The following is a 20,052-nucleotide window of genomic DNA, read 5'->3' as shown; positions in this document are numbered from 1 at the left end:
AACGTCTAGTCCTTCTATGTCATTCATAGTCTATTACATAGTAATTACCAGTTATCAGTGTGAATGTTACAATTTTTTTAACTGTTTTGACCTATTACCTGCAGAATATTCATCCCTCTCTCTCTCTAAGAATTCAACTCCCGAAGTCTTTCTCTCCATATTGTTTTGGCTCCAGCCTTGAAACAATGCCTTTCTTCTTCCTTGAAAAGTCAGAGTATCCACAATGGCAGAGAGGCCTTCCCTTCAGACATCCTTTCTGTACTTGTCTGTGCAGAAGAATTACTAGCTTTCTTCTTTATTCTGGTAACATCTTTCTCTTTATATATCTCAGTATCTCAGCTAGTTCTACTGCTACCTTTCTTACCTTATTTTTTTATCTATTTTTGTTGTAAGTAAATGAGTAGCATCCCTATTTTGTATTCCTCCTTTGTGTTCTGGATTCACTGATATATTACTTTATATGAATTTCTATGCTGTGGGAATGGTCATTTCTTCCACTTGATTCATCTTGACCACCCTGGTCATCATATTAACCTGACATAGTGATCTGCATATTCTTTTTTTATTCTAGGCTGAAAAAAATTACCAAAGACTTTTTTCCTTACATCATTTTGTGCATAGCACTCAAATGCCTTGCAAAGCTATCCTCAGGAGTGCATTACTTTATTGTCATAATTGCAAAAAGAGCTGAATGTTTTTGACATGTAATTCAGAGTGCACAGTGCCTTTAGTTCCCTGTTCAACCAAACTTTCACACAGCATGGCTGATTTTGATAGGCCCTGGCTATGAGTAAAAGAAAAACTAACAAGTACCAGCCATCCTCTTATCCTCCTCCCAGATTATACCTATATTTGCAGGAGCCGGTTGTGGGTCCTAAGAATGTCCTGAGGGCTCATCCATCTGTACTTCTGTTCAGGGGATTATTTTTATATGCCCTACCCAATTTCCCTTTTTATGCCCCCACACTTATCAAATATGTATGAGGGCAACTACACTCTCTGGACAACACCTCACCTTAGGGAGCATCATCAATGAAGGCCCTCCCTCCCAGGATGGGTCTTCAAAGTGGAAAGAGTAACTATTATTATGACATTCTCTAAATTTGTATACGCTGTTTGCAGAATATCCATCAATCCTCATAACTATCAAAAATTTTAAACAATTTAGGAAAACAATTCTACATCATCAAACTTTAGTTTCACTTGCAAATGTTTCAGAGACTCTAGTTTTAATGCACTGTGCTGTTTCTGTCCATTTGATACCCCTAATAATGACCATTAACTGTGATGGTTTGTTACCCTCTGTTTACCCCTTCATTTAGCTGCAGAGATACCATGATAATCATATTGAAGGCCAACCCAGCCTAACTACTCTGACCCTGTGAGGCATAGCAAGTGGACATGCCTACCCTGTCCCTGTGAGGCATAGCAAATGGACATGTTTACCCTGCCTAACTACCCTGTCCCTGTGAGGTATAGCAAATGGACATGTCTACCCTGCCTAACTACCCTGTCCCTGTGAGGCATAGCAAGTGGACATGCCTACCCTATCTAACTACCCTGTCCCTGTGAGGCATAGCAAATGGACATGTCTACCCTGCCTAACTACCCTGTCCCTGTGAGGCATAGCAAATGGACATGTCTACCCTGCCTAACTACCCTGTCCCTGTGAGGTATAGCAAGTGGACATGCCTACCCTGCCTAACTACCCTGTCTCTGTGAGGCATAGCAAATGGACATGTCTACCCTGCCTAACTACCCTGTCCCTGTGAGGCATAGCAAATGGACATGTCTACCCTGCCTAACTACCCTGTCCCTGTGAGGCATAGCAAATGGACATGTCTACCCTGCCTAACTACCCTGTCCCTGTGAGGCAGAGCAAATGGATATGCCTACCCTGCCTAACTACCCTGTCCCTGTGAGGCATAGCAAGTGGACATGCCTACCCTGCCTAACTACCCTGTCCCTGTGAGGCATAGCAAGTGGACATGCCTATCCTGCCTAACTACCCTGTCTCTGTGAGGCATAGCAAGTGGACATGCCTACCCTGCCTAACTACCCTGTCCCTGTGAGACATAGCAAGTGCACATGCCTAATCTGCCTAACTACTCTGTCCCTGTCCCTGTGAGGCATAGCAAGTGGGCATGCCTATCCTGCCTAACTACCCTGTCTCTGTGAGGCATAGCAAGTGGACATGCCAACCCTGCCTAACTACCCTGTCCCTGTGAAGCATAGCAAGTGGATATGCCTTCCCTGCCTAACTACCCTGTCCCTGTGAGGCATAGCAAGTGGGCATGCCTATCCTGCCTAACTACCCTGTCTCTGTGAGGCATAGCAAGTGGACATGCCTACCCTGCCTAACTACCCTGTCCCTGTGAGGCATAGCAAGTGGACATGCCTACCCTGCCTAACTACTCTGTCTCTGTCCCTGTGAGGCATAGCAAGTGGGCATGCCTTTATTTTTGAGCTGCATCAGTAATGGCTGGAAATTATCACCTGGTAGAGCTTATTTTGTCAAAGCACCAGTTCAGTGTCTTGTTTAATCAGATCACTGCTTCATCAAAACTTGTCTTAATGTGCACAGAAATAGAGGTGCAGTGGGAACAAGAATTTTGCTCATTTGCCCACTGCTGTGTGATATCAGAGTCAGTATAAGTACATAGATTAGTACTAGATCAACTTCCCTTGGGAGCCATTTTAAACCTAGCTAATTACATCATGGGAGAGTAAAACCCTGTACCTTATGTCTATAAGGTAAACACTTTAACCATTATATCAGCCTCCACCTCTGGTATATATTTAAGGTAGTAGGAGCATATTTTAATCTATGTGCCAAGATTCAGACTGCAGTATAGTATCATATTTGAACTGGGAGAAAGCAGTTTGGTCTTAATGGTTTTCTTCTTGTTATCACTGTATTGTGATCTCCAGAGTCGTGCATTCTTTAATTTAGATGTGTGGGGTTAGTGTGCCTTTATTGTGTTACATCTGGTGTATAAGGACCCAACGATTCTGGTGTGATGCATCATGTCTCAATTAAACATGTAGTCTACACAATGCCAAACGGGTCTACTTTTCTTGATCAGAATTTCAAAATCTTGAGCAAGAAAAGTAGAAACCCACTTAAGCGTAAGTGCACTACATCGAAAGTACACTACATCGAAAGTGCACTTTCGCAAAAGCAGAGTCAGAGAAGCACATTACAGCAAGGATAAGGAAATATATCCTTTTCCCCACTGTAGTACAATTTTGGCGTTAGTACATTTAAGTAGGGGGGTATAGGGGGCACAGGCCCCCACATGGGGGGGGGGTGCAGAGGGGCTTGTCCCCCTGCAAAATATTGTTTAAAGTTAATTGTTTTGTTTTGTTAGTTTCCAATTCGGTGAACTGGCTTTTGCGAAAGTGCACTTTCGATGTAGTGCACTTTCGCTTAAGTGGGTTTCTACTTTTGTTGTTCAAGATTTTAAAATTTTGATCAAGAAAAGTAGACCCTGCCAAACAATATTTAATTATACCAGCACTGTCTCTATCCTCCCCTTCTCTATTTACTGCTCAGACTGCTTACAACAGTATTAAAATCTAGTTACAATAAGTGCAGCAGAAACATTTTATTATTGATATACATATTTAATTCTTTCAAACTATTAACTTTGTTTTGATTATTGCAATAATTAGATGAACAAATTGCATTTCGCATGAGCTGTGTCTGACTCAGGTCTTGAAATCAACCCATGTACCAAATCATCAAATTAAAAAACACCATTTGCACATAGGGTTACCACCTGTCCCACTTTGCGAGGGACAGTCCCTCTTTGGGCAATTGTGTCCTGCAAAAAAATTGAAAAAATGGCAAATGTCCTGAGATTTTAGGACAAAATGATTTCCTATAGTTTATGTAATAGTTGCATAAAACAGTTATTCTGTATCTGAAACACCTACATGTTATAAGAAACAGAATAAGCAACTAAAATGCTACAAGAATTAGCTTTTATTTAGGCAAAAAAGTGAAATTTTGTCCTTGGTACTGGCCGTGGGTATGTTTCACCCTGTAAAATCTAACATTTGTAAAAAAAATGTCCCACTTTGGGCATTTGAAAAGGTGGCAACCCTATTTGCACATGCAGGAATTTATATCTATCCTGCATAGTGAGCTGAGTCATGAAGCTGTCCTGCTTATATTGCGGTTTTATGAATGTATTACTTTTATATGAGGGAATATTGAAGACTAAGGTCAGTCTGTATAATGTATATGTTCACAAATATTCTTGTACACGTCATATGCTTGGGGTGGTTATAGGTACAAAAACATATAAAGTATATGTAAGTGAATTGCCTTTAACTGGTCAGTCTGAAGCTTGATGAAAAGGTAAGCTCGTTTAACAAATTACCAATAGATGTCAGAGTACCTCTCGCAAAATTTAGTCCTCCTGCAGTTTGGCATAAGAATGCAAATAGTATAGACAGGAACATGCTGCTCTGCTGGGGAATAGGGATACAGACTTGACTACAGCCCAGCTGACTCAGATCCAATTAGTGATTCAAGAAACTGATGAAACAGCAGGGAGGACAGGTATTCCCATCCTGCTGGTATGGAGGCATATGCACACAAACTGGGCATAGAGTTCTGGCATTGGCCACAGCCAGTGGGTGGATCAGTATGGATCAGGTGTAAATCAGCTCCCTCCATTTGTGGGGAGTAGATTGGTGCAGGCTGCCCACTGCCTGACACCACAGAGATTGCCAGGGCATACACATGGGGTGAGGGCAGCAATTCAGGGTAAGCTTAAAGTAAATCCACCCAGCTGGATGTTAGACAGTGTGCCTTTCAGGATGCCCTCAGGATTCCAACTGGCCCCAGCAGCAAAAGTTGGTATGAGTCTAGGAGTAGATTGGAGTGGTCGGTAGACCCAGAAAAGGACATCGGACACTGGGATAGCTGTCCAGATGAAGACAGAGGTGAAACATAGTGCAAGAAAAATATTGACAAGGATAACATTTACTAGACACATTGTATCTCTTTCTTATCCACCATGGTAGACAGTGGGAAATTTATGTTTTACTAAAAACAATTAAAGTTGATTTTTTTTTTGCCCTTCTGTATTTTGGGCATTTTTTTTTTCCTTTTCTGCTCATTGACTTTAAGGAAGTTGATGTAATATAGTAGAACCTTAAATGTTTACATGTGCAGAACACTGCTCACACGCATACATTTTTAAAATATCATCCTCCTTCCATCATACATATACTAGAAAGAAGAATTTATTTACTCTTTTTGGAATCCTTGTTTGTGGAATGTAAACTAATATGTTTTTTTGAATTTTGTATGGTTTGAAAATGCCTTAATTACCTTATTCATGGTACAGAATAGTTTTAACAATTGTTTTGTTGTTTGTGTTCATATTAATGCTATTATTTAGTCCTATGCTTTGTATTATTTTGTGCCTACATTTGTTTCTTTAATTCAGAATATATGAATTAACCACAACCCTGGCATTATGTAATGGCATCATTAAAATATATATATATTTTTAAAGTATATATGAATTAACCACAGCCCTGGCATTATGCAATGGCATCATTAAAAATATATATATTTTTTAAAGTAACACAACTGCATTACTGACATTTAATTCTTCTTCTGTCTCTCTGCATTGATGCAATCAGAATGGACGGAGCAGAGATGTATTCCATATGCTCATACATTTAACAATCTGATACATTTACAGTAATAAAAGCAAAGGTCCCAAGTAGTGGACGTGCCCAGATCTAGCTAAACCAACTTGGGGGAGCTAAGAGGCCCCAGCCAGGACAAACACATTAAAAGTTAAAGGGAGTATCACAAGGGGATGTTGTGGTTCAAAAAACAGTGAACTTTAACTTCTATCCAGAAGCTCCAAAGTTATCACGTTAAATCCCTTGAAATCTTCAAAATAAGTTGATTTGAGTCAGTATTCCTTTAAAGAAGCTTTATTTGCATTAGCGCTTCTGTCTTACAGACTTTGTCAAGTCAAGAAAAACTTCTAGGGTGATATGTATTGCAAACTGGACATGAAGAAGAGGAGGGAATTTATGGTCAGCTGTAGACAACAGGCTCGATGGTCAACAGGTAAGAGGACCAAAAAGCACACAGAAAAATGTTACCTCTTTTCACTTCTAAGGAACATTCTGCAAAATATCCTAGCATTTCTCTTCTTTAACATAGAGTGCTTACATTTGGAAATTAATTTATAGAAACAGGGCACCATTTTCGAGGATGTGGACTAAGATTATGGCAGCTGCTCCCCTCAAATGGGTTGTATTGCAAGAGTAGCCTACAATAACCTAATTCTTAAAGAAAACTGAGTGGAATATGAAATGAGATCATCCAGGACCACGAAAGGGAAATATTCAATATGCACTGTATTTCTCTATGCCTAAGAACCCAGACTACCATTGTGAATATGAATGTTTGCTCAAACTCAGCTTTATGGGTAAAGCCAAGCATAGACAGCATAAGCCATGATAAAGATACTTTTACAGGGGCAACACCAAGCACAAGGCACAGCCTCCCAAGTCTGAATATATAAATGAAATGAAAAGAGTGCAAATAAAAATTAAACGTAATAGCCATGTCTAAACTTGATGTGTATTTGTTATACTACTGTATCTTTTATTCTATATTCAGAACAGTTACAGTAGAAAAAGGGGCTGTCATACAAGGAGAAAGCAGCTGCACAGGGATTAAGTACACAAAAAATATCCATGACAAATAACTTGGGATGAGCAATAATTTAGAAATTGATGTATAATTCCAAAAATCCTCACTGCATGCCTGTTCTGCACCACCGGAAATAAGGAAAATGAATATGGCTAACAGAATGACTCCAGATTTGCCACCGGGTATCTGGTATGGCTTTCTGTGGATCCTGCCTGATAGGCTGAGCTCTAGCTTCCACAGCACAGCAGAGACAGAAGTTGATCAAAAAATATACAAATAAACATTACAGAATTATAGCAATCTACCAATGTTTGTTCCATTCCATAAAATACTCAAAATACCTAGAAAATAAATTTATAAACTAGAATAATATGGCGCTTTAAAGCCACCTGGAAACTCAATCTGACACAAGCAGACACAAACAATCTCCTAATGATATGCCTTGCAACTGGGTCACAAAACCTATTTAGAATATAATTTTCCACTATAGAATATTACAAAATGTAACTGTGCCAGTGCATCTGTCTTCAGAACTTCATTTTCAATTTTAATTCTATGTGGATGATTCTTATTTTTACTCACACTTTGTTTCATTAATCAGATTAAGCCTCATGACGTTTTTCTCTCCCATATATACATTATGAATTATCCACTCTCTGCCATGAAGTATTGCCATGATATGGGGTTATTTCTTACATGCAAACCACCATGCAGAATAACTGTGTAACCTAATTTTTGTCTAAAATGCCCTGAGTGTACATCATGTCATCTCATCAATTTCTTAGTACCAAAATAGAAGTACAGAACAAGTCAATTATGGTGGAGAAAAGTGAAGGACATCAGTCGAAATAAGGGTAATGTTGAAAGATACAACTTTTGGCCAATTCAAGAAAACATATCTGAAAAAACACGTTATTTCCTTAATAACTTTGCAATAAATACCAGGTGTCAATGCTAAAGATGAGCACAGGATGGTTACACTCTATCTGAAGGAATTCTGATTGGATGAAATGCAACTGTGCAAACATACTGCTAAATTCACCTAAACTGCTGTGCATTTTTCCTAAAAGCTTGAAAGGAGAATACATGAAACAGAACAAATGTAATTGCCACTGCAAACTAAATAAATCACTAAGGTAATTTTATAAATGTTTTTGCAGAGGGTTAGCTTTCCCATGTGCCCTCATGTGAAGGACTGTCCCTCACACATTCTCCAGCTCTGAAGGTTCTCACTGCAAGACGGCTACATTTTAAAGAAAACAAAACACAAATATGCACAAAAATGCATTTTGTACGTTTTCAAAAATGGTGTGAAATGTAAACCATTGTAAATAAATTAATACGTAATAAATATATAATTCAGCAGTTTAGGGTCAACTATTTCAAAACAGAAGCTGTTTTAATAACTTGCACAAATGAATGTACTCAGATAATTAAAGATAGGTTTCAGTTTCTTATCAGTTGAAGATATGTGTTACTAAACAATTCTGATTGAGCAGCTGTGTTTCAGGCAACTGTAATTCCTGAAAATATCTTGCAATTGAAAACAATCTGCGACATTAGCTTTTCAATGGTAAATGGGATAAAATAAATTCATCACACCCAGTAATCAAACTAAATTTCTCATCAAGATGAAAAGCATGCAGGCTTTGCTTGATGTCTTACATTTTATCCTATCACTTACTTGGTATTGAGGGGGTTGATTTTCTTATAGAAACGATGCATGGTGTGATACAGCAAGCCAACAATGGTAGTCCGAGCTGAGGAAAAGACAACAATATATTACCTCTCAAAATGAAAGATTAGAAATGGCTATATGTCTCTCAAAACTGTGAAGGTATTTCTTAATTAACTCCTAGTAATAACCAGATTTGCACACAGGCTATAATAAGAAATGGACGTGCTGACATATAGCTGTAAGAAAGTAGCTTGCATGTGATATGAGAACCAGAAAACTGCAGAATGGTGTCAGCGTTATGTGAATCCAAAAGACTATTTACTGCGTAAGATTCCATTCCAGTTGCTAAATGAATCACCTAACTGCCAAAGTCAGAAAACAACAAAGTGTCAAGCAGATATGTGATACCCAGCTTCCACACTTCTTTAACTTTTCAACTGCGGTAGATCATAAAATTTATTAAGAAGGCAGTACTGCTGTTGTTATATAATTGTACTGACTGCTTACCTACAGTAATACATGATTTAAGAAAATTTTAAAGAACTACAGAGTAGCATGAACAGTCTTTCTTTACCATAACTGCTGGTAAAAACGTCTATCAGTGTGTAGATTTCAGTTTCATCTAAATATTACTCTTTCACAAAGAACAGTTCACAAGGACCACTATATAAAAGACTATTTTTTGTTCCCAAAGAGCTGTAATAAAATGGTCTATAGAATGCATCAAAATGGCTGACCTGGCTTATTCAAAGCCCAACACATTAGTATTTCCACAAAATACCTTGTCTTCGGACATAGAAAGGTTCCAGTACTAAAGTCATACTTACAATTTCCTTCTTTCACAAAACAGTTTTCCTTATAGTACAGACATAGATTATGTCACATTTCAGTCTACTTAAACTGTATAGGAATAACTGATACACTTAAAACGTTTTGAGGCTGTAGTATTACAAGGACAGCAATGTGTAAATCATAACCTTCAGCCTGCCTAGATTCAGATTTTGAGACGTGCATCACACTGCACAAGAACTTACAGGCTGCAGTTAAAGAAAGCATAAACTTGTATAAGTAAGCCAGTGGTCATTTTTGGAAATGTGTTGCACCATATAGCAATGAGTAAAACTAAAAGACAGATTTTTAGCAGCAGAGGAACAACAGTAGGCAAGCGACCACAGGGGCCTTAAGATGCCTAGCCATACTCACTTTTAAGTAGACACACTTAAAAAGTCCTTGCCACCCTTTTCAAGCACTTAAAATATTCACCTTCTAAATCAAGCAGAGTCATACATGACAACTGCGGAGTAAATGTGTGCTCACTCATCCAGCTACAAGTTGGGAATATGTTGGCAGTTAGGAACCTAACCCTACAGGCACTCTTGGTATAGATTCAAATATGCAGTGTGGGTGTTCGTAAACCCAGGAGTTTTGCAAATAAATCATGGTTTCATAGTTTGAAAAGCTGGACATAGGCTGGTTCCAAGTAATTAGATTGATTTTTCCAAAGGGTTTTTTCATCTGTAGTAGTTTTAAAATGTAGCTTCCACAAAGAGATTGCATCATCATGGCTTCCCCTTAAGAGTAAGTTGCTTCTTTTACTTGAAGTAAGGTCTTGCATTGTCCAAATATAAAAAAAAATTGAATATAAAAGTATCAGTATTGGTCTGGCACGGACAGGTGGCTAGTCAGTATTCCTACGGAGGTCACAGTGCTATAGCTGCCCACCCAGGAATGCAAATCAACAGCTTCTGTTCTCTGTATGTGCACTGGTGGAGGACTGAAGAGTAATAATGGGTAGAGCATACTCCATTTTGTGGATCAGAACATTTCTGATGAGACATTACACAGATTTTGGAAAGAGGGGGTGGGAGATTTTGTAGCAGAGTTTTAGGTGAGGAAGGACCCATTTAGCTTGAAACCATTTTGGTACACTAGGTATGTGTGTATTCCAGCCCTTGCTGGAGCTATTTAGTATTAGTGGATGCGTTTTCAAAGAAGCTTATTTGTCTCAGGAGATAGGAGCTTCCCTTCACAAAACCATACTGACTAGGCCAGATAAGTTGCCTATTTCTACCTAAGAGTTCTGGTGTGATATGCTGTATGGATTTTAAATAACACTGATAAGACTGATGGGCTTATTTATTTACTTGATATTTGTTTACTGGGATGGTCCAACTGAGTCAGAAGAACCAATTTTCAGAGGAGGCCTGGGGAGAAAAGCTCCAACAGTACAAACAGCAACATATAAAATAGGAGAAACATTTTTACAAATACATATGAAGTAATACACACAATTCGGAATGAAAACATTGCCAAAGAAAAATAAGCACATTTGCATATATGTTGTATACAGCCTGGCCCAGGGATAACTGTAGTCTACTGAAAGATCATTAGAATATAGTTAATCTTAGATAGTACAGAACTGAAGGATGAGTCTAAGAGTACTTCTGTAGGGTGGTGCATATAAAAACAGGGAGGGAGAAAATATAAAAGAGATTAGCCAGGAGTAGAGCATGAGCGCAACCAAGAATTGTTAAGATGGTCCTTTAGGGATTTGTCTGAAAGCTAAAAGTTCAGGAATACTTTGAGTTGATAGTGGGAGTGAGTTCCATGCTTTAGTGACACTGGGAGAGTAAAGGCTCCAGCCAGGTAATTTAGAGGCTTTGGAGATAGTGAGAAGCTTCTTATCTTCAGACCTGAGGGTTCTGCTAGGGTAGCAAGGTTTGATTATGTTGTTCAGGGTAGGGCAGGCTTGGGGCTTATTGATTAAATTGTGTAGTGTTGTGAGCTGTATGTAGAGGAGGTGATTGGGGAATTCAACCCAGTCTAGCCTTTGCAGTGGTGTACAGTGATGGGTGCTGGTTTTGCAGTTTGTTGCAAACTTCCATTTTAGATCTAATGGCAGTCTGTAGATTAGAGAAGATAGAGGCACCATATAGAAGGGAGGGTAGTAGGTAGGTTTTTGCTATGGTTATCTTGGTTGGTGAGGTCAGGAAGTGTTTGTTTCTGTAGAGAATGCCAAGTTTCTGGTGTTTTTTTTATATATATATTTTGTTGGACATGGAGATCAAATTTTAATTGATCATCAATAGCTACATCTAGCAGTTTAGCGTGGTAGACTGTTTCGAGAATAGTACTGTCAGCTGTGTATATTTTAAATGTGTTTGTGTCAATGGAGAGATTTTTTGGAAGAGAAAAAGTTTAGTTTTATTGGGGTTTAGGAATAATTGATTGTTAGTGTGCCAAGATCCAAATGCCGAAAAAGTATGTTGTGTTGAAGTGAGAACTTGGGGTAATGTAGGAGATGTGAAGATAATAATAAAGTCATCTGCATACTGTATGAGTGGTCCGGTGGGTGAGACAGTGTGTAGGTTGTTTGTAAATAAATTGAAAAGCAAGGGACCAGATATAGAGCCTTTATAATTACCAGGATTTCCAGAGGGGGTATCCTTCTATAGGGGAGTCACAGTTGATGTTCTCCAGGCACCATGCGCAAACCCAGTGAACAGCTTGAGCACTTTAATTAGAGGCTCAGACAGTGCATACTTGACACTCGTGATGTTGCATTCTGATACCTTATCTGCATCAATGGATGTATTATTTTCAGCCTCTAATGGGGATTCTAAGACTTGTTTCAGGATGATTACAGAGGAAACTAAATTTTTAAGGATAGTGGGGACCACAATATGGGTAGGTGAGGATAAAGTTAGATCTAAATGCTTATGCTAATATACTGGGTAGGATTCACTAAGTCTCCGTGTAAGAGTTATAACTCTTACACGGAGGCTGCAGTTAAACGGAGTGATGTCAGCATGCTCTGCATATTCATGAGAGCATGCTGAATCACACCTAAGGCTAACACGGTCCGTGTAAGGCAGTAGGGGGCGTGTCTGTAGGCCGAGCCCTGTAAGTGGACACACCCCCAGAAGAGTAAAAGTGCCCAAAGTAAACACCCATGACAGAGTCCATGGAAATGTGAATAAACACAACACAACACATGCTCCCACAGACTATGAACAGAAAATATATAAATGAACATGTTATAATTTTTTTTAAAATCGTAAAGATGTTTGCCCGTGACTGCGCTTGTTTGCGCGGGCGTGCCCGTAGCGCAGCTACAGTTAGCAGTCAGTGGGAAAGCATATAAGAACTAAATATGAAAAGTAAGCCAAGAAACAATAGCGTAGTGGTAGAGATGTTGACTGAAGAGTAAGCATTCATGGTTCAAGCCCCCACAACACCAATTTTTATTTTTAGCAAAATAAGCACGAAACAAGTCCCTGACAAAGATGTACACATATAAAATCACATTTTATGTAAACTGTAATGAAATAGCCCATTTATATTGAAGAAATGTGAGGTAACAAAACAATAAAAAATGCCAGATGTGCCCATAGCTGAGCTACAGTTTAACAGGGTGAGTGCATCTGCCCGAAGGTGAGCAGTGGTTTAACTGGTGCAAAATGAGTGCCTGTAGCTAAGCAGTGGTTTAACAGGTGCAAAATGAGTGCCCGTAGGTGAGCAGTGGTTTAACATGCTGAAACTATGTGCCCCTAGCTGAGCTGAGCGTAATATGCGTGCTTATAGCCAAATGAGGCTTAAACCAGCGTACCCCATTTGCGCAGAGCTGCGCACCGCGCAAACAAGCTAACCGACGGGCAACGTTGAGCAAGCCGTATCAAAACTGCCTTTACACAGACACACCCCTCAGCTTGTCTATACAGTCATAAAAAATAAAAATCAGTGGCCAGGATACTATACACCATAGTCAAGGTACTGAACAACTAAGCCATGACAGCAGCACCTATAAATGCAATAATAGCAAATATATAGGAATGAATACAAAGTGGAGCATGACAAAGCAGGTTTAGTGAAGTTGATACAATTCCAAAATGGCCAATCACAGATATGTGCGGGAAAAACTGCCTATATAAGCCCCATAGGCGGGAATACACAGCATAAATGATTGTAGAACTGACTTGCAGACAGAATTTATTTATTTATTTATTTATTTATTTTACATTTGTTGACCGGGCTAGTCTAGCTGGATACATGTCCATTTTCAGTAGAGGCCCGGGGAGAAAAGCTCCACAGATAAGACAATACAGGATACATTTACAAATGGTATAGATTGGCATAAAATACATACACAGTGAAAGCCATTAGAATAACATATTTATAAAATAACAATCAGTAATATTATACAGATAAATACTAGGTCGGCGACCAATTGAAGTCACAGGGGAGGGTTGCGATCTCTGATACAGGGTAAGTACTGCAGCGGCTAGTCTGGTTTAGGACATGGGCATAACCAGTGGGACTTAAGAAATATTTTGAGGTGAGTTTTGAATTGATTAATCGAGGTCATTAGTCTGAGGCTATTGGGTAGAGAGTTCCATAGCTTTCCAATGGAATTGGCATAGAGAGCATCACCTCCAGAGTTATTAGATTTAATGGTTAGAACCTGAACACTATTAGCTGACCTGAGTGATTTTAGGTTAGAGTAGGGGGTAAGGATATTGCTCAGAGAGGGGGTTCTGTCCGGTTGGTTGATTATTTTGAAAGCCTCAGTAAGTTGTTTGAGTTTGAGAAGGTTGGGGAGTTCGAGCCATCCGAGGTTATTTAGGTTGAGGCAGTGGTGAGTACGATAGGGTGTTCCTGTTATAAATCTAGCTATATGATTATAGGCAACAGATAGTTTATTGAGTTCCCGCTTGTTGAGGAACGACAGTATTGGTGAGGCATAAAGGAGGGTGGAAAGGAGGTGAGTGCGAGCAATGGTTAGTTTAGTATGAGGGGTTAGGAAATGTTTTATTCTGTACATAGATCCAAGTTTCTTGTTCACGGATTTAATGGTTTGGTTAATGTGTATATCAAATTTAAGCTTGTTATCTATAGTCACACCTAATAGTTTGGTATGAGAGACCGGGGATATGATGGTACCATTTATAGATTCCACATGGAACGTGTTGTCCACATTCAGAGGTTCTTTACCTAAAGGAGTAGTTGCAGAGGGGTAAAAAAGCAATAGTTTGGTTTTAGTAGGATTAAGGATTAGTTGCCTTATAGAGAACCATTTTTCCACTAACGTAAAGCAGTTTTGGGTGATTGTTTGAAGTTTCGGGAGGGAGACGTCAGAACAGATCAGGGTAGAGTCATCTGCATATTGGATGCATGTAGAATTGGGGATGATCGAGTGAAGTTCATTAATGAAAACTGAGAAAAGAAGAGGACCCAGTATAGAGCCCTGAGGAACACCTATGGTGTTGGGAAGTAGGACGGATAGCTTGTTTTGCCATTGACGACTTGTTGCCTACAAGAGAGATAGGCTTTAAACCAGTTTATGGTTGGGATGTCAAGGTATAGGGTTTCCAGGGTGTGAAGCAGTTGCTTATGATTGACCATATCAAAGGCCTTTGAGAGGTCAAGGAAGAGAGCAGAGGAAATTAATTTCTTGATTCGGTTGTTGTTGACTGAGTCAACAAAGGAAAGAAGGGCAGTGGTTGTACTGTGATGGGGCGAAAGCCATGCTGAGTTGGGGACAGAAGACTATTAAGGTTGAGATAGTGTAAGAGCTGTTTGTGAACACACCGTTCCATGACTTTAGCTATTGGAGACAGTATTGCTATGGGACGGTAGTTGGATGTTTCCATGGAGGTCCCCCCTTTATGAAGAGGGATGATATATGAGATTTTCCAAATAGAGGGAATGGTAGTTTCAGTTATAGTTCTATTAATCAATATTGAGATGGGATAGGCAATGGCGTCTGACGCTATTTGAAGGTATTCTGCAGGGAGCTGGTCAGCAGCTAAGGTGGTTGGTTTGAGTTTTTTCAGGAGGGTGCGTATATAGGAGGTAGGTACCGGCTGTAGATTAAAGGTGGGGTGGACTGAGTCTTTAGTGTGGGTAATAGAAGAGTTGGTAGTGGTAAGCTGACTGGTTAGGGACTGGATGGTCTCGATGAAAAAAGAGTTGAAAGCATTGGCTATTATCTCTGGTTCTTTCCCAATGAGTTTCTCAGGGGTTGGGGTAGTAGATTTACCCGGGCAGAGGAGCTTATTAAATCCAGCCCAGAATTTCTTTGGGTTGTTCTGGTGTTTGTCCTGAAGGTGACAAAAATATTGTTTTTTGTCTTGGGTAGTGGCCGCTTTAGTAGTGTTTCTAAGCTGTTGAAACTTGATGCGATCTAGTGGGGTTTTGGTCGCTCTCCAGTTATGCCAGGCCTGGTTTCGAAGTTTAATTTTAGATTTGGTTTCGCTAGACAGCCAAGGTGCTATTCGTTCCTTGGTTCTGATTTGTCGGTTTGGGGCGTGAGAGTCAAGTATCTTCAGGAAAGTACTATTAAAGTGTGCCACGCTCTCTTCAAGTGGTAAAGTTTTCAGGGTGGACCAATTGCAGGATTGGAGTTCAGCAAGGAAAAGTCTTGGGACAAATTTCTTCTTGCTTCTAACAAGTCTATAAGAGGGGGGGTTATTCGATGGACACTTGTGTTTTTGGATATAGGTAATAAGGTGGTCACTGAGGTCATTTGGGAGTGTCCCTGTAGTATAATTATTAGTAAGAATCCAGTCAATTATGCTCTCTTTTTGTTTAGGGTTGCCAATTCTGGTAGGAGAAGAAATATTTTGGGAAAAACCATGAAGGTTAATTGCGAGGGGGGTTTTGGGTGCAGTGTAGAGGGACCAGTCAAGGTTAAAATCACCTATTACTATGGTTTCTTGAGGGCAATTGGAGGCTAGCCAGCTGAGCAATTGCTCAAGGTTATCTGAATTATTTCCTGGTGGTATATAGATTACAATGAGATTAATGAATTTTTGGGTGTTTAGGCAGATCTTTAGTGAGATAAGTTCTATATTGGAGATTTTGGGGGGTAGGATAGGATTAAGGACGATGTTAAGGGTATTCTTGAATAATACAGCTAACCCCCCTCCCTTTTTGTTAATCCGATCATCCCTAAGGATGTTATATCCAGGGGGAAGGATTTCTTCATCCTTAGTAGTTGGTTTGAGCCAGGTTTCAGATAGGCACATGATGTCTGGGGAATGGGTAGCTACCATCGCATGAAAATTATGAACCTTATTGTTTATACTTCTTAGATTAAGGTGAAGTATAAGGAGGGACTTGGTAGAGACACGGGCAAACTTTAGGGAATTAGAGTCTGTGGTAGTGGTAGGACCTGGATTGGGGTGGATGTCACCATCTGTGGCAATACAAGTTTTCAAATGATCTAACAATCTTTGCAGCTTGAATAACAGCTTGAGATTAGATTTAGTTGTAGATGGTTTGGGGTAGCGGAGAGTAAGATGCACTGGTTTAGGACTGTGAATATAGGGTGGGTAGTGGGAATATGTGTTGGTGTGATGGGGTTGTTTGAGTGTGACCTAGTGTGGCTTTTGGGGAAAGGAATCCCTGAGAGTGTTTGGTTTTCATATCTGGTTAAGTAATAAGGAATAAGGAGGAGTACTACTGTGGGAAGGATAATAGAGTATGAGGCTTTACCCATGATATGTGGGAGAAAGGCTAATGGGTAAGCTGAGGTAGAAGATTTTACTTGGTAGTTAAGGTAGGCCTGGAGTGTGGGAGGAGAGTTGGTAAATTGACTGGTGGTCAGGATTGTAGATCAATAATGTCAATAACCTTTATACAAAGAAGGGATACAGAGAATTGGAACCCTATAAATGAATGGACTTATGAAATATTTGTAAGGCAGGAACAATTATTATACAGCCAAGTATAGAAACCAGTCCCCCAATATAATAAAATATATATGCCCCTGATCAGCCTCTAGACAACACAAAATAATGTGATTATATATATATATTAATGTTCAAAAAGACCAATTGAAGAGAGTATTGTAGATCAATAATGTCAATAACCTTTATACAAAGAAGGGATACAGAGAATTGGAACCCTATAAATGAATGGACTTATGAAATATTTGTAAGGCAGGAACAATTATTATACAGCCAAGTATAGAAACCAGTCCCCCAATATAATAAAATATATATGCCCCTGATCAGCCTCTAGACAACACAAAATAATGTGATTATATATATATATTAATGTTCAAAAAGACCAACTGAAGAGAGTATTACAAGCCCATCAAGTATATATAAACAGTGGTACCCCAAGTAGTTATGTCACAAGCAAAATAATTATAGCATGAATCATGTTCAAAATCTTAAACCAAAAAGAGGTAAATCATATAGAAACAGCAACTTCTATTAGCATATATCCGCTATTTTCACATATAACCAATTACTGTAAACTTTTAATTGTGTGTAAGAACTTCAAAGCCTGGAGGCAGCTGTTACAATAAATCCTAGTGCAGATTTAGTTTCTATACAAAATAGCAGGATAAATAGGTGTATGTCATTCCTGGAATATCTACATAATGCATATCACGGCTGGATGGCAAATCCAATGATAATAGAAAATGTTAATGCCGTGTCAAAAATATTTCAAGCAAAATGTAGTTCAAAAAAGAAATGATGTATGTAACACTAATCATATTATAGAAAAATATGAATTATGAATCCATATTTGAAAACCAGGCAACAAAACAATATGACCCTAACCTCAAGGTAAAGATGACCAAAGCATAGTGTCAACACATAAAGTATACTGAACATATATAAAGGGTCCTCATGTGGACAAATAGCTGTTGTTACTTAGTATTCCAAATGGTTAGTAAACAGAAAAATTATTACAAAAGGAATCAAAGGTTTTATATACATCAAGGTAGTCCTATATGTGAAAAGTCATCCGAGTAACAAACTGCGTTAAGTAAGTCCAAGACTATCCGCAAAATGAGTTCAATATCTAAACGATGCCTTCTCAACCTGTTCTCGTGTATACACATCCACCGGTACGACAAAGGCCTTTAAAGTCAGTCCCGAAATGTTATTTCAAAATGGCGAGGCATAAAGTTCACAACTACAGTGCACATAGCCCAATCCCAAAATAGGGCCCAAAGATAAGCAACATGTAGTAACAATTGCCAATTCGTCTTGAACGTGGACTAAATACTTATAACCACTTGTAAATCACAGTACCTGTTAAGCGGTTGATTCAGACCCTTAAATAAGAGACACGATATATCCAAAATGTAATCCAATGCACCATATATCCAAAAAGTGCCATACAGGAATGTCCAAATGGTTTAAAACACTCAAATAGCCTCAAAGGATAACCGCACCGCCGTATGCAAACTGGCGTTGATAAGATCCAAAAAGCAGCCTCAGGGAAGGAGCCCTCTCCCACCGACGGTGAAACAAACGCCAACAGCGAAGAAAACACACTCAATCAAACACAAGCCCTCGCTCGTGCGTTTTGTTTGGTGAAAGGGCAACTGAAAGAATGACAGGAGTAGGTGAGGGTAGTTGCTTTCGAGCACAGAGGTGGGGCGTTGAGGAGTCCAGATACATGGTCTGGCTCCTAGTCCACAATCATGAGACCCAACTCATGCAGGGAAAGGTCCTGTGGGGAGCATATAGGGCTGAGGCGTGGGACCGGTTGGCTCATGATCTCACCAGTGCCACAGGGATTCCAAGGACTGGTGAGCAGGTCCGTCACCACCATGCGGACCTGAAGAGATGCAAGCAGGACCAATTGAACCTTTGGATCCAGGAGGCCTGGCAAATGCCCAACGCCCCACTACTGAGTAAGTTACATTTAATTATGTATGTAAGAAATTAAACTAGCTGATATTATGGAGATGTGTATTCCAATATTACTTCATTTATATTACAGCTGCAGGTGTCCATTCTGTGAACCGCAGAGCCTATGGCGATAGGCTGGTGTGGTTGCGCCACCAGGCAGGTCAGTAATCCACTCCCAGTAACTGTAAAGAAATATAAAAGTATGACAGTTAGCAAAAGAGTGCAGTGTAGTCACTAAGTAATAAAATGTGCAAGTAACAGTGTAAAAGTGTTTGCAAGTATTGCTTGATTACAAAAGTGTGTTGCAGTCTGTAATCCAAACAGAAAAATGAAAATGTCTGAAATAAAGTCTGAAATAAAGATGCCCCACCTGTAATATAATAGTACACAACCTGCAGCAGGCTGAAAAGTACAGCTGCAGAAGATGAGCAAATCACATGTGTGAAATATATCCCTGTTGAAATACTGAAACATGACAGAAGTGAGACTGCTGGAAAGGATTGTAATAACTACAGGTAAAACATGTCAATAAAGCCTAGAAGTAAGTACCATCCTGAATAGTAAAATGAAAACAAGTGAGAGAGTGTGAGAAAGTGTCATGAATCCAGCAATACAGTAGTAATAACCCCGGAATAAAGTATACTGCAGTCAGTATAGAATGAAATGCATGTGAGAAGCAAAATCAAACAGCAAAATCTGTTCAAAGTGTTGCTGCAGCTGGAATGTGTATCCCAAAATCTGGATATGTTGCTCTCAGTCTGCAATATGCAGATAGTATGGTTGTCTGATATAGCAAACATCCACAGTTGTCTATAGCTATATAAAGCAAATGTAGCAGGATGATGTAGCTGAACAAAGCTAGATATGAATGTGTATGAAGAACAATAAAATGTATATTGATGTAGCAGTAACAGTCCTATCACCAAGTTGAAGTAGTTATCATATAGGAAACTGTAGTTAGAACAGTAGTGTGTATATATGTGCAGCCATTAGAAATGTACAGCATATGTATTGGTATA

The 20,052-nt window shown here is 39.3% G+C and overlaps 1 protein-coding gene across 2 annotated transcripts in view; it reads right to left on the bottom strand.

Annotated features, from left to right (window-relative positions):
• The window catches only part of ADGRD1 (adhesion G protein-coupled receptor D1), a 2,063,662-nt gene that overhangs the window by 1,520,959 nt on the left and 522,651 nt on the right, over positions 1 to 20,052 (bottom strand). For both annotated transcript variants that reach the window (XM_044068759.1, XM_044068760.1), the window contains one exon: positions 8,382 to 8,457. In XM_044068759.1, coding sequence (XP_043924694.1) covers positions 8,382 to 8,457 — 76 coding nt within the window. The remainder of the gene's footprint in view (positions 1 to 8,381; positions 8,458 to 20,052) is intronic.

Source organism: Protopterus annectens, chromosome 4.part0 (genome assembly GCF_019279795.1).
Source record: "Protopterus annectens isolate FY-2018-M chromosome 4.part0, PAN1.0, whole genome shotgun sequence".
Taxonomy (NCBI): domain Eukaryota; kingdom Metazoa; phylum Chordata; order Ceratodontiformes; family Protopteridae; genus Protopterus; species Protopterus annectens.
Note: the sequence above shows the minus strand (reverse complement) of the source record. Positions and strands in the feature narration are given on the sequence as shown.